The 16,235-nt window shown below is 43.7% G+C and overlaps 1 protein-coding gene across 1 annotated transcript in view; it reads right to left on the bottom strand.

The window, feature by feature from the left end:
• Window positions 1-10,042: 10,042 nt before the first annotated feature.
• IDS (iduronate 2-sulfatase) overlaps window positions 10,043-16,235 on the bottom strand; it is a 34,128-nt gene continuing 27,935 nt past the window's right edge. Inside the window, exon 8 of the mRNA XM_058441364.1 lies at window positions 10,043-14,495. Within this exon, the coding sequence (XP_058297347.1) occupies window positions 14,023-14,495 (473 nt within the window). The 3' untranslated portion in view covers window positions 10,043-14,022. The remainder of the gene's footprint in view (window positions 14,496-16,235) is intronic.

The raw sequence follows: 16,235 nt of genomic DNA, 5'->3' as shown, positions 1-16,235 counted from the left end.
ACAGTGACCCGTTAACAAGAACAGAACTCAAGTTCAGAAAACTGTGGATGCTATGAAGGAAATGAAGCAAGGTAATCAGAAGGAGATGTGGCAGGTCTAAAGACTTGATGGCCAGGGAATGAGGCAGATGGTGCTTTCTACAACCCAGCATCTTTGGAGGAAATCCTTCTCCCCTAGGCTGTGTTTGTGTGAGTGTAAGGGCAGGTCCAGCTGTCCAGATCAAGGTCTGGCCGCTGAAGGTGATAACCTGTGGGGTGATCCCACATCTCCATACCTTCTGCCAGGAAGTGTTCCCCAGGCCTGATCCTCATCACCCTGGAAGTGGCTGTCAAGCTACAGGCTGCCCTGGTACCACATAAGTCTGGGATTCTCTGCCCCTGAGGATATTAGGAAATGTATATGTGTATGAGGTTGGAGGTGGAAGAGCCTTCAAAGCCTAGTGTCTACAAAAAGAAGGAAAGTAAATGCATAAGATGTATATTGCCGCTCACAATGAACACAGCTCCTATGTCCAGAACAGCTGGCTTCTTACAGGACTGTAGAGTATGACAGCTGGGAAGGATGACCCCCTAGATGGGAAGACCCAAGCCCAGGAAGGAGACTTATCCAGGGTCACCCACACGGCAGGGTCAGGATCAGGGTCACTGTCAGGTTGATCCCACCCTTCTCCACGGCTCATGAACAAGGCAAAAGAGGAGAAGGCACCCTCATGGAACAGATGCCAGACACTGCTCAATATCCACTCACTGAGGACTCAAAAACCCATTCAAGAGGAGCAGCTACTTTCCCCAAGCCACTGAGCAAACAGGCCCAGAGAAGGGAAGTGGCTTGCACAAGGTTGTCCAGCTCTCAAGTGGCAGAACAGGATCAATCTGGGGCCACGAGGGCTCTTCCCTTGCTGTTGCTCTTGACATCCCCCAGCATTTTTTTCTGGGCTGCCTGAATCGCCAAGCAGACCCCCAAAGGGGAGCCAGAGATTGGAGGCTCTTCAGTTGCTCTTGTTTATCCACCAAGCCATAAAATAGAAATTCCAGGGATGCATGTCACCACTGACTCATGGAGATCTCCACCCAGAGGGGAGAGTCTCGTGAGGAGTTGGGGGAGGTGAACAGTAATATGTTGGGACCTCGGGAACTTAAGGAGCCCCAGGTCCGAAATGCTCGATGTGCCACCTATAATACAATGAAAATTCCCCTCTGCTGCCTTCCGCTTCCTTCTCTGGCTGCCCAGAATGAAGTCTACTGCTGGCCCAGTAGTCTATGAAGTCTACCTGCAGACCCAGCTTCACCCTGGGACCTGGGGTGATCACACCAGGGGCAAGGCGTACATCAGCGCAGCGTGTGTGTGCTCGACCTTCCAGAGCCAGGCCATGATGGCCCTTGGTTGAACTCAATGGAACTGAACTCTGCCTTTCAGTGAAGTTTGGACTAATGCTACTCGAAGCTCGTGTGCCTATGTAGGTATTAGGGTGAAGGCAATAACCAAAAAGTGAAAAATGGAACATTACCTCCAGTTACTGTACAAATCTCTTCCTCTGAGACCCCTTCCCAACAGGCAGGTCTAAGAGCCTATTTGTTCTCTGTGAGAACATGTGACACATATTACCACCCACATTGGAATAGAACTCTGTGCTCAGCTTCAGTTCTGACCACCTCCCTGCTCTGAGTGCCCTCAGGGCACCAGGGTACCTCCTTGCCACCTCACTGAGTCACCCTTTCTGTGAAGGAAGGCCAGATTTTACCGATAAAAACACAGGACTCCCAATTAAATTTGAATTTGAGATAAACGATGAATAATTATGTCGTAGAAATATGATCCATGTACTACGAGGGACATGCTTATATTAAGCAATTATTTATTGTTCATCTGAAATTCATATTTAACTGGGCATCCTGCATTTTATCCAGCAGCTGTATTCCTGCGGCCCACGTGGTGGTTGGCACCTGCCGCCAATACTGCTTGATGGAGAAAATAGCATAATATTTTGCAATAGTGTTTGGAGATGAATACTATAGGCTGCAAGGGTAACATTTGTGCATTTGTGTCATTTTTGGAAGACGTTTCCAACATATATAAAGCCTGTGCCTCGTGGATTGCAAATGAGACCCAGTTCCAGAGGGGGGTGGGAATGAGAAAGCAGTTAGAAAACAACCCCAGGGGATCTGAGACCCGAGCTTCGTCTGCCGAGTATTTTATTCTCGTTAATTCATAACAGTGTCTTTAAAATCCTGGACTAGAATTTGAGAACAGTCAGTGTGTGCGACAGTCATTACTCCTTGGAGACACCCACTCCGCCAGCCGGGAGCCCTTCTGTGAGTTCTTGGTGCCACAGCGGCCTCCAGTGGTTCTCTGAGGAACCACACGCTGTCTCCACCGCCAGGCTCCAGCTTGTCCCTAAAGCCAGGGCGGAAGGCGGCGGCGCCCTGTGGCTGCCCAGGGGCCTGGGCTGTGTGGCCGGATCAGAGCTGTAAGGCACAAATCCAAGTGCGCGCCGCCGTGGAAACAAAGCCCTTCCCTGTTGCTGTGAAGCTCAGACCAGACAGGGTTCTATTTCATCTTCCACGCCAACATGTAACGTATCTGCTGACCCAATTTTACAGATGTTCTCTTCAAAACGGACTCGGCTTTGTGAATATTTTTCTCTATCAAGCTGTGGTGATAGAAATGTCAAAAAGCGGGTGGGGGGGGGGGCTTGAAATAGAATGAGACACTGTTCTGCTCAGAATTGATTCTTATTCTACCAATCGGTTGGACTGGAATGAATAGTGGGAAAGGTAAAACCACTGGAATTAGGACCCCCTACCCCTGCCCAGTGCCTCTTACCGCCAACCTAGCAACAGCCTCGCTTCATTTCCTAGAAAGGGCGGCACCAGCGATCCATTATTGAAAACACGCGACTCCCATAACCTTGTTCATTTTCATATGTGTAGCTCAGGGCAAGAGGTTCTCTGCTACGGCTTCCCTTTGATTTGAAAGCAATACAAAGAATAAAGGAAAATCAAAACTGTGGCCAAAGCAAGGCTGACGCTTGATCCTTCCACACACATGTGTGCCCTCCAGTTACTACAAAGGCAATTTTCCAAACGGGTGGTCGCCAGCCTTCTTCCTTTCACAAAGTGATTTTCTGGCGGTTTCATAGCTTTGAGGTGGCTCCTTTGCACATCATTTCAGCTGAAATCTACTCCCTGGATCGGCAGACCCAAGAAGAGAAAGGTTGTGGAAGCAGCAGTCTTTGCAGAGGACTGGACTTGGAGGTGGGCTGAAAATAGACTTGGTGGACTTGGATCTGAGGCTGCTTCCACCTGGCTAGCTGTGTCTCCTTGGTGGAGCTGCTTGCCTCCTCTGGGCTTTTAGCTCCCACCTCAGAATAAGGAGCTGCAGTGGTGCATGCCTGTAGTCCCAGCTACCTGGGAGGCTGAGGTAGGAGAATCGCTTAAGCCCAGGAAATCGAGGCTAGCCTGGGCAACATAGGGAGATTCTGTCTCTAAAAAAACAAAAGGAAAATAAACAAAGAAGGAGGTGGATGAGTGTCCTTCCAACTCCCAGTCTCTGATTCAAGCTACGGTACCTTTGGTCTTTCTCAAACTCTTTAAAGACAATTATTTTCATTCATTCATTTAGCATACATGTAAGTGCCTAAATTTGCCAGGCCCTAGGTTAGAGGCTTCATCTAGAAAAATGAATAAGAAATGTCCCCTAGAAATAGGTCATTGCAAAGCAACGTAAGAAGTACTAGAGGGAAGATAGGAACTCAGGTTCTGTGCACTCTGCTGATGGGAGTGTGAATTTGTGCTACCTCTCTGGAGGAAATTTGGCACTAGCTTCCAGATTTTCAAATGCAGACACTTCATCAGTCAGGAGTCCTGGTTGTTTTACTGACTAATTAATGTAAGCAGAAAAAAGGTTTTTTGTTTTTTGTCTGTTGGTTTTTGAAAGGCTTGAGTAGCTCATAGAATCCCAGGGAAGGCCAAAGTCTCAAACCTAAAAAACAGGTAAGGACAAAGGTGACCAGGCAAGCTGCCATAACCACACAAAAACAGTCCGATAACCATAGAGACACTGCCAGTGCTGGACACTGGTGGTTAACATCACCGCAGAGCCTTCCTCTGGGGGAAGATGAATTCACACTGGTTCCTGTTTTGCCAACTCAAGGAGGAAAGCAGCTTGCTGAGGTGAGTCAAAGTCATATGCCTGCTCTCTAGCCACAAGGGAGTCATGGGAAAATGAGCTTCTGGCACTTTGCACCTCTGCACTGGCAAGAGGGCTCTCCCTGCCTGCCACTCAAAATAATTGAGTGCAGAATTTCCCAAGTAGAAAAAGGCACTTACGATGCTGGTGTCCAACATCCTGTCAAATGTCCTCTACACATGCTTTTGACCCAAGAATTCTATTTCTACAATTTTATCCTTTAGAGATACATTAATACACAAGTGCACAAAGATGGCTGCATGGTGATGTTCTCTGCATCATAGTTTGTAATAGAAATGACACTGGAAACAACCTAAAGACTCAGCAATAGGAGCTTAGGGAAATGACAGAAAACAATGCGGCCATTATGAACGCTGTACTCATTCATTCCACAAACATTTGTTGTGGGTGTTACTGTGTACTGGGCACTAGGAGGCAATGATGCAAAAATAGACGCTCTCTACCCCCATGGAGCTTGCTGGGGAAACAGATACAATTGAAATAATTACACAAACCAGTGTAAAAGTACAACCAAGCTGAGGACTATGAAGAAGTGGTATGTGTGTGATGCAAGCTGCTATGCAACCTAGTCAAAGGCATCAGGAAAGGATGCCCTTGGAAAGGAAGGGTTAAGTTGGCCATGAAGATGGAGTAGGAGTTAAAACAAGGAGGTGTGGCAGGTCAGCAGGGGCCAAACCATGAATGGTCTACACAAAGGGCAGGTTCAGGTGTTTTCTGCTTGTCCTCATAGTAACGGGAAGCCATTGGGAGGGAGGGAGAGCAGGGAGGTACAAGTGGTAGGCAGAGACACAATCAGGTTTGCATTTTGCAAAGATCATATTCAGAACTGTGTGAACTTGTTTGCAGTGTAGCAAGAGTAGGAGACCAGTCAGGAAGTGGTTGCATGTCCAAGTGATAGGAGATGGCTTCAGAATGGTACCCGGTGGAGGTAGAAACCTGGATGGATACACTGATACTCAAAGTATCAGTGGATGCATGTATCAGATGGATACATGGATACACAAAGAGGTAAAATCCACAAGGCCTGGTGATGGATGTCTCTATCCCATAGAGTTTCTGGGCTATCCAGAGCACTCTAAGCAAACAGAGTCGTGAAACTCAAGGCCAGGAAAAGCAGCATCCTCAGTATTATCTCTTGTGGAAACACTCACATTTATTAGATGTCATGGGAGAGGAAGGAAATTCAGAGGTTTCTAGTTTTGTCCTCCAGGAAATGGCCTCACATGTTTATATGGACATTCTTCCAATTCGTGTGTCATAGAAGTTTGGAATTGGGGAAGCCCTTAGAAATCACGCAGTGTGAAAAGCAGACTAGAGGTGCCATGCCACCACACACCCAGGCTGTAAAACAGGATGTAGAAAAACCAATAGGAGATAGAGTATGAACCATTTTTTATATGTATGTTATTCAGGGGAAGGACTATGCCAAGTAAACAGTGGTGTTAGATTATTTTCTTTGCTTTTGTATATTTTTCTAATTTTTCTGCGATGAATATGTAATACTTTTTCGACTGAGGAAAAATGCAATATTATTTTTTAAAAGAAATCACCTATTTAACATCTTTTCTATGGGTGAGGAAACTCAGATGGGAGGGTCTCTCCACTGAACAGGAAGAAAGAGAAATCCAATCTACTACTACTACATGAAATGGTTTGTTTTTAAATCTTTATCTTGATTTGAAAGTTCCTTGCAATCTTTAAAAATGTTTTCAAGGCTATATGCAAAGGGCCGATCACCTGATATAGTCAGCATTCTATTTTAATAATTGAACATGCATTCTCCAATCATAGAAGTCTCAGAGAAAGAAGGGATTTTAGTAGTTTTTCTTTCCGTAGCAAATGTTTGCCTATGTTAGAGTTTCTCGGCCTTGGAACTATTGCCATTTGGGCCAGATAGTTCTTTATTGTTCTGGGGGAGGGGGTGCTGTCTGTGTGTGATTGCTATCATCCCTGGCCTCTACACGCTAGATGCTAGTAGCAGCCTTTCCCCAGTTGTGATAACCAAATATGACCCTAGACACTGACAAATGTCCCAAGAGGAGAACTGCTCTCTATTGAGAATCTCTTGCCTACGCGATGCTTACATACCTCAGATGACAGCTCAGCACACCTAGGAGCAGGCTCCTTCAATGGTAAGCTGCTATGTTAGTTCAGCCTCTGTTGTTTTTTTCTTTTTTTCTTTTTTTTTTTTGTAGGAGTCTCACTCTGTCACCAGGCTGGAGTGCAGTGGCACGATCTCAGCTCACTGCACCCTCCTCCTCCTGGATTCAAGCAATTCTCCTGCCTCAGCCACCCAAGTAGCTGGGGCACACCACCAAGCCTGGCTAATTATTATTATTTATTTTTTTTTTTTTTTTTGTATTTTAGTAGAGACAGGGTTTCACCATGCTGCCCAGGCTGGTCTCGAACTCCTGAGCTCAGGCAATCCACCAGCCTTGGCCTCCCAAAGTGCTAGGATTACAGGCGTGGGCCACCACGCCCGGCCGAAAGTTCAACCGCTGGATGGCCATCTGTCTCCCTGCAGGGTCCAGTGCTGGATCTTCCCTTGGGGCTCTAGATAGTGTGTTTAATCTCTCTTGCTTCTGATGGTTCTTCAGAAATTTCAAGATAGTGCCATGCTCTCCCCTCAACCCCCTACCTTTACCCACCCCAGAGTCTTTTCTCCCCCCATTCGAACACTTCTTCAACTGTTCCTCACATGACATGCTGGGTCTCACCCATCTTAGGGCTGTCCTCTGAACAGCCTCCTGTTTGTCCACATTTCCATGACAGCTCCGTGTTCGCCACTAAACACAATTCTCCAGGTGTTGGCTGACCGTGGCACATAGGCAGAGCAGCTTACCTCCTCCTTCCTCCTGGATATCCGTTTATGTAGCCTGAGGTGCCTTTCACTTCCTGGCAGCCACATCACACCACAGCCCCATTCTGAGCTGTTGGCCACAATGTGAAAGGGTTGCATGTGCAATACTGCTCCCCTGGGTCACCCCTCACTAGCACCTTGGTTCTGGGGCCTTCCTGTGAGGTCTCCATTTATCCTTCTCAAACTTCAGCAGTTTCCAAGAACTGGTAACCATGCTTGCCTCTGAGGATAATAGGGTAGCTGGGGAACAGGATGGAAGAGGAAATGACTCTTCATTGTATACATGTTTGTGCCTTTTTTTGTTTGAGACAGGGTCCTGCTCTGTCAGGCCAGAGTGCAGTGACATGATCAGAGCTCACTGCAGTCATGAACTCCCAGGCTTAAGTGATCCTCCTGCCTCTGCCTCCCGAGTAGCTGGGACTAGAGGTGCCATGCCACCACACCCAGCTAATTTTTTAAAAAATTTGTGTAAAGATGGGTGTCTTGTTATGTTGCCCTAGCTAGTCTTGAGCTTCTGGCCTCAAGCAATCCTCCCTCATGTTTGTGCCTTTTAAACTTCGCACCATACATACTAAACAAGCCAGTAAATGAATACATTGAAGTTACTACACCTGCTGAGATTTACTCAATCCTTCCAGCCTGCCTTTATCTATTTGGAAATGTATGTCTTCCAATGTCCTCCCCAATAAAAGAAGCACTGCCTTCCAAATTTTTAGTCAGAACCAATAGGATAGGTAGAAAAAGATAAACTAAGGCTCATGAAGACACTGAGCCAAGACCACTAACAGGCAAATTTCCAGTTGGGACCCCAAGAACCTACTAATTTACTTCCTTTACCTTGTTGCTATTGCATATATGGTTTCCCTAAGCCCACCTAATTGGTCAGCCCACTTCCTCTTTCTTTCTGGGGAGTCTCTGTACTGTAACTGCAGGGCAAGCTGAGAGACATACCACTGCCCAGAAAACTGTGTCTACGGTCAAGTGCAACTCACCATCTACCCTCAAGAATTCAACTCCTTAACAAAACCCACGCCACAGCTGCCTTGGCCTCACATGGGGAGGAACAGGTTGGATACTTTAAGGGGGCAAACCTGTACCACGGTACCAAGATCTGTTAAATGGCTCCTTTTATTTTAAGGCAGCACCAAGCGGTCCCAAAACAGCAGCAAGAATTGCACATACGATAATGGCAAATTTAACGTGATTTATTCACATAATAACTCATGCTGCACTTATCACAAATACAAAAGTATGTTTTTCAATAGTGTAGAAGATGTGAATTCATAAAACCTGTAAGTTAATGAGTACTGAATAAAAATCACCCCAAAAGGTTCATTCGGAAACACACCCAAAACTACAATAAATTAGGGCAAGGGTTTTGTAAATGGCAGCTTCAGTCCTACTCCAAACCTTCTTACCCACATAAGTCATAGTCCCTGACTTTTATAGAGGAAAAACCAAAAGCAGTTAACCCCTGGCCTTTGTTCCTCTCCTTGTCCACGTCCCAACTCCTGTTTCCTAGCATGTGCTGAATACACTACTAGACCTCGAGCTTTTGTTCCTTATTGGCAGCGGGAGCCCTCTTGCCTGGGCCGTCACATTACTCGGAGCCAAGTACCTGAGGGTTGGCTCCCAGCCGCCTCATCTGGAACCAACTTGTCAGGTTTGTTCTCTCCCACCCAAACCCTTCCCCCATCAGAGGATAAGGACTATCACCTAGAATCCAGAATCAAACAAGGGCATCCTTTGGTGATTAGCACCATACATGACAGTGATCTCAGGCAGGGCATGGAGTAATAGCCGGGAAACTCTGATCCCAAAGAAAACCCTTGAGTGTGGGCTCCCCACAACAGACTGTGTTTTATCAGACACTCAGAGGAAGGTGGCATCTGTCCCATCAGGCGAGTTAGTGGACAGGGACACCAACAGGAGCTTTCAGTAACATGTGGAAAGGCAAGGCCCAAGAACAGTGAGGGCTCTTGGCCATTATGGCCAAACGATGGGTGATGTGAAGGCACCAATTAATGACAGTCTTCTCTGCTTGAAGTTGTCATGTGCAGAAGAGAGAAACTGTCCTGGAGTACCAGGGGACCACTGAGTGCAGTGGGGCTGATGGCAGGTTCCACCACAACGGGCTATCCCTAAGGCCCCAAGGGACACCCCGGCTTCTACTTTAATCCCAGATCCCAGGCGAGAATTCAAGAGATTCCTCTGAAGAGCTATAACCTGCAGGATGGACTTGGGAAAGGAAAAGGGGCTGAGCCTCTATTTGGGAGTTTATACCCAAAGCCCTTCACACAGTGAGGTACGGACAGCTTGGGAACCTGACAGGCGGCAAAAGATTGGGCAGAGAGGGAAGAGTCAGTTTCCCTCTGTAGCTAAGGTGAGGCTGCTCCAGAGTCACTTGGTTACTTCCCAGCACAAACCCCAACATCTTCAGTGATTAAAGATTAATGTAGGTTGGATGTACATCCAAAACAATTAAGAGCAGGGACTCAAACAGATATTTGTACATCCTTGTTGACAGCAATATTATTGCAATAGCCGAAAGGTAGAAATGACCCAAGTGGTCATTGGTGGATGAATGCATAAGCAGAATGTGGTACATACATTTCAGTCCAAAAAAAAAAAAAAAATGAAGCAGGGCTGTGCAGCCATTACAGCTGTTAACCAAGAACTGTCAATGACATAAAAAACCAAGCTAACATTGTGTTAGATCAAAAAAACAAGATATAGATTATATGTGGTAGACTGCATCTATGTAAAGCTAACTATGTCCACATCTGCATATATGTCTTTAGGCAGGTAAAAGAGTGAAGGGAAATATACAAATGTCAGCAGTGGGTATGTCTCAAATCGTGGGCTTCTTTTCATCTCCAGTTTTCACATGTTCCAGATTTTATGCAATGAGCATATATTACTCTGATAATGGGGTGGAGAGACACAGTAAGCATAAAACCAAACCACGAACAATGCAAAGGAAAGTGAATATTTATTCAATCTCCAGACTGGGGAGGGGTCTGTGTGTTTAACAGGAAAAGATACAGAAAAAAACTATCACACAGGAAAAGATAAATACGTTTGATTATTTTAAAAGGTGAAACCCATAACCAAAATTTAAAGGCAAATTCACACAAGTGGAAATACAAATGCCCAACTACCGTACAAAGAGAACCATGATCAAGGTCAGTAACAAGCAAAGAATTTTAAGTTTTTTTGTGTTTTTTTTTTCTTTTGAGACGGAGTCTTGCTCTGTCACCCAAGCTGGAGTGCAGTGGCCGCGATCTTGGCTCACTGCAACCTCCGCCTCCCGGGTTCAAGCAATTCTCTGCCTCAACCTCCCAAGTAGCTGGGATTACAGGCACCCACCACCACGCCCAGCTAATTTTTGTATTTTTAGTAGAGACGGGATTTCACCATCTTGGCCAGGCTAGTCTTGAACTCCTGACCTCGTGATCCACCCACCTCCGCCTCCCAAAGTGCTGGGATTACAGGCGTGAGCCACCGCGCCCAGCAAGAATTCAAAGTTAAAACAGGTTACCACTTTCACCTATTACCATCAGGTTGCTTATTTTTGTTTTATGTTTTTTATTTGTATGCATGTTTACTTTATGTTTCAGTTTACTACTCCCTAAGGCAGCAAGAGAGCAGGAAGAGAAGCAAAATGGAGATGTTTTTGACAACTCGGCACTGAGAGACTATCCTAAGGGAATAATCTGAAATACATAAAAACATTTTATTCACAAAATTGGTCATCACAGCATTATTTACAATACTGAAAATCTGGAAATAACCTAAATTTCTAACAATTGAAAGAAGGTTAAGTAAATTATAAGACTACACAATAAAATATATTACCAGCAATATAAAGTATCTTTGTGAAAATCTATAATAACCACACATAATACTTAGTAAAAAAGAACATAAATTGCATGATAAAGAACACGATATGATCAGAACAATGCAAAAAATTCACACCCCCAAAAAGACAAGATATTATATGGTAATTTTGTGGTAAAATATTCATGTATTTGTGCATTTTTAATTTTTCCATAACTGACACATCAATTTCATAACTAGGAAAAAAATACCTCTTTAAAGTAAAGCGAACACAAGACTCTTTAGCAATGTTCATTCCATTCCACAATAGAGTCTACAGAGTCACAAAAACATCAGCCTCCTTCAGGAGTGGGGGAGCTTGGTAGTGAAAAATGGTCATGAATGAATGGGTGGAGAGAGGGAGGGGGCAACCTAGTAGGAGGGAGGTAGGGATAGGCAAGGGAAAGGTGGGGACCAGTAGTCACACTGGTCAGCCAAGGAAAGGGGCATTGTGGAGTCAGGGAAGACTCTGACTGCTCAACAGAGGTCTGTCTAGACCCAGTAGTAGGCACTGACGGTGTTATCAAAGGACAGGATCAAAGAGAGATTTTAGGAAGACACGTGGATTATTTTAGGGACAGGGGAGGAAAGAGGAGGGGTGGGTGATCTACTTGGAAAGAAAGGGAGAAGGACTGAGAAGATGGCAATGGGAGTGGGGAGGAAGGGGCTGATTGCCTTTGTGACCTCACTACCAAACATACTTTGCTCACCTCCAGGTAAGTCTTTGTGGGGCAAATGCAGGATAAAGAAACAGCTCATAAGAGGAACTTGCCAACATCCAACAAATTCAGTTCAAAACCACAGAAAATCTAGGAGTCTCCAAAGAAAATCACAGTCTCGCTGTGTCGCCGAGGCTGGAGTACAATGGCACAATCTTCGTTCACTGAAACCTCCGTCTCCTGGTTCAAGCGATTCTTGTGCCTTGGCCTCCCAAGAAGCTGGGATTACAGGCATGCACCACCACACCTGGCTAACTTTTGTATTTTTGGTAGAGATGGGGTTTCACCACGTTGGCCAGGCTGGTCTTGAACTCCTAACCGCAAGTGACCCGCCTGCCTTGGCCTCCCAAAGTGCTGGGATTACAGGCGTGAACCACCACATCCAGCCTCTAACACACTGGGTTTTAACAAGCCCCTCAAGTAGTTCTGATGCTCCCTCATGTTTGTGAGCCACTGAATGAGGGCCATTCAAAATGTCTAGAATCACTAGTTCTGCTGTCAGCTAAACCATATGAAAGAACCCCTGCTCAAGTGAAATAGAGATTTCTACAAATAAAGTGCCTGGAGGACCACTAATAAGTTATGTCCAGCTTAGTGCGGTTGGGGAAGGGTTATATGAAGCAACAAAGATATGGTTTCTCTAAGCCAAGTCAAGGTAAAGAACTGTGGGGTAGGCGATAAAGCCAAATGCACTGAACTAAGTCATAAGGAATTTACAGGCTGTATTGTAAAAGCCACAGTGAACATGATGATAGCAACAACGAGGATGAAGAACAGCGAAGAAAAAGCTGAGGGAAACCATCGACCAAAGAAAGCCGAGGCTCAAAAGAGAGACGAGCTTCAGGATCAGGAGATGAACAGGGCCCTTCAGTCACACAGAAGTCGTTGTTGCCAGAACAGTCAGTCACTTAACTGCTTAGAAGATCACCGTGTTACCATATATACCTCTATTGTAGGCTAATTAATTTTAAAAATGTCCAAAATTTACTGATTTTAATATAATATCTTGTCATTTTTGGTAACAATACACTGCAGTAACTTAATGTAGTTTGCTGTATTTTGTTTCACAAACATTTACCTTGAAACGCTGGAGACTTTGTAAAGAGAAAATTACTAAAAATTACTCCTTCACTACTGGACAGTAGACATTTAATATTTATTTAGAAAGCTATTGACACTTCTGATGACTACTGATAACTGATAAGATTCAACATGTTATAAATATGAGTTGTAAATATTCCATCCCTTTTGAGATTATATACACTAAGCTTTTTACTACCACTGGCCTTTCTGGATACTTTCATATTTAGAGAATATAGAACTACATTCTGGGAGATTGACAATGACCTAACATTACACTAATGAAAAGTCTTCACAGTCCTCAAAACAATTCAGAATTTAATGTTTTCTTTAATTAGCAATTAAAATGGAATATTTTCTGCCTCCTGAATAAACATATGTCTGCAACCAACCATCCCCAAAGAAGGATACTAATATATTTTGAGTGATTCAATCCACCCATGGATATAGTTACATCTTTAAATGTTTTCCAGTATGAACAACAGTCTTTTAATAGATGGCCATTGAGTTCAAGGGTCATATTATTTGCTAACAAATTATATTTGGGCCAGAAAGTATCTGAAAAAAGTTTAATCAAATTTCCTACACATCTGATATCTCTAGTTTATTGAGCATTATTTATTATTTGATGTAAAAATTCGACATTAATTACTTCATACATATTTTATCTTGAGATTTTGAAATCCCATGGTCTTAGAAACAAAAATAAAAGATAGACTTTAAGACACTGGTTTCTGCTTTTTTTTTAACTTTAGATTTGAAAAAGAAACATGGATTACATGTTAACATAATTTTTTGAATATATAGGGCTACTAAGATATATTATTAAATTATAAACAAAATAATCAGGAACTTAGTGTGGTGCCTAGTTTGATATGTGGTTACTTTTTGAAATGCACTAAATTCCACAAATAACGAAAGTATCCCTTGTGTATAATGTTATGTTTGGTTATTATGTATGGTCTTCGTATCCAAAGGTATGACATAATTTGAGTTTGTTTGCTTTCTATTTATTCAGTAAATAAGCTGTAACTGTTTCAAAAAGAGGGAAATTAAAAAAAAACTGGTCCAATTACCAATTATAAATTAATAAAGACTAAACAAAAGGGTTTGGCTGTTACATATTCTCAGGCCAAATTGTTGATGCATGTTTGGATTAACTAGCCCTCAGGCTGCTTCCAATATTATGGGTAATCACAAAACAACCAGCTCTAACTCCTCCTCTCACCAGCTGGAAGGGAGCACATTACATTTGCCATCCATGGTTGGCAAAACTCAAGGCATCAACAACTGGAAAAGATCTCCACCTTGGGAATCATTATACATATTGTGATCCTGCAATGGGTCAGAATCTACAAAATACAGTTCCCCTGCATGGATGTCAGAAAAGTTAGCCAGAAATTCACCAGGACTGAAGCCAACCCACACAGTATACCTATAGTCTATGGTGCGTATGGAATAGCCCATGATCTTTATATCTTTTAAACTCGGCTTGTCAGAATTCCACTGAGGGATGTCTGCAGGCCGGGGATACTGGCTATAGGCAATCAGTTCACGGGGATTACCAGGGAGGTACGGATCCTCTTCCAAGTCACGGAATCGAAAATGCTTCAGAAGGTTCTTGCCTTCTCTGCACAGCTCAACGTGAAATGAAGGAACGGGGCAGCGAGGTGGAACCTGCAGTCCTGCAAGTCCAGCCAGCGTGGGAAAAAGAGACACAAGTTCCACAAGGTCCATGGATTGCCTGCCTGAAACAGGAAGCGACAGAGCAGAATGGGTTATATTATAAAAGCCTGCCACGGCCAGGCAGGAGCAGTAAAGGAACCTGTCTGGGCTCCATATGTTTTCTTTTTTTAATTCACAACATTTCTCTTTAGCAACAGACGTTTAGAAACACCGCCTCAGCACCTCACCCTGTATTAATTACTCTCCAATCGAATAGCAGGATGCAAAATTAGGGTCCCACGAGGCTGTTGGCACTTTCTAAAACAACCTGAATTTTGGAACCACCAATGTAATAACTGACTCAGACAAGGATCATCAATTAAGGCTAAAACCACTGGGTAAAAAAGTCTGTTGAGGAACAGGATATTCTGAGTCCCACAGGATCACCCCACACATTACTCCCTTCTGGATGTCTGCATTAGAGTTATCTTTGCATTTTATTACGGTCAAATACACACACCATAACATTTATCATCATAACCACTTTTTAGTATACAGTTCAGTGGAATTAAGTACATTTACACTGTTGTGCCATCATTACCACCATCCATCTCCAGAACTCCTCTTAATTTCCACAACTGAAACTCTGTCCCCATTAGGTAACAACTCCCCTTTCTCCGTCTTCACCCAGCAACTGGAAACCACCATTCTACTTTCTATGTCTATGAACTGGACTACTCTAGATACCTCATAGGAGTCGGATCATACAGTATTTGTCCTTTTGTGACTGGCTTATTTCACTTAGCGTAATATCCTCAAGGTTCATCCATGATGTAGCATGTGTCAGTTTCCTTCCTTTTTAAGACTGAATAATATTCCATTGTATGGACAGACCACATTTTGTCTATTCTTCTGTCAAGAGACATCTGAATTGCTTCCACTTTCTGGTTACTGTGAATAGTGCTGCTATGAACATTAATGTACAACCTTTGATTGAATACCTGTTTTCAGCTCTGTGGATATATATACCTAGGAGTGGAACTTCTGGGCCATAGAGTAATTCTATGTTTAACTCTGAGGATCCACCAAATTATTTTCCACAGTGGCTGCATCATTTTACATTCTTACCAGCAATGCACAAGTGTTCCAATTTTTCCATGTAATCACTAACACTCTTAACACTTGTTTCTTTTTTTTTTTTTTTTTTTTTAAGACAGAGTCTAGCTCTGTCTCCAGGATGGAGTTCAGTGGCACAATCTCGGCTCACTGCAACCTCCGTCTCCCAGGTTCAAGTGATTCTCCTGCCTCAGCCTCCCGAGTAGCTGGGATTACAGGCATGCACCGCCACGCCCAGCTAATTTTTGTATTTTTAGTAGAGATGGGGTTTCTCCTTGTTGGCCAGGATGGTCTTGATCTCCTGACCTCGTGATCCGCCCACCTTGGCCTCCCAAAGTGCTCGGATTACTGGCGTGAGCCACCACGCCCAGCCTTTCATAGCTTTTTTTGTTGTTGTTTTTTATTAATAGCCATCCTAGTGGGTATGAAGTAGTATTTCATTGTGGTTCATCCATATTTAAAGTCTAAATACTGTACTTTATATTGATTCCTGTTAAAATTGAAATTGGATTTGCACTATCATTCTGGCCCTTCTGGATCTTTAAGACAGTGCTTTATCGTGCTTGATTTCATTTTCTAGACACTTGATTTTTAAGTAAAATAAAAAGAAAACAAGTAAAGAAAGTTGAAAAAGGTACCTTTACAATGGCAAGATCTGGCTGATGCTAGCTCTTTCACCGAGTGATCAAACTTACAATACTAGTAAC

Source organism: Hylobates moloch, unplaced genomic scaffold (assembly GCF_009828535.3).
Source record: "Hylobates moloch isolate HMO894 unplaced genomic scaffold, HMol_V3 SCAFFOLD_7, whole genome shotgun sequence".
Taxonomy (NCBI): Eukaryota; Metazoa; Chordata; class Mammalia; order Primates; family Hylobatidae; genus Hylobates; species Hylobates moloch.
The sequence above is the reverse complement of the archived record's forward strand: the minus strand, read 5'-3'. Positions and strand labels throughout refer to the sequence as shown.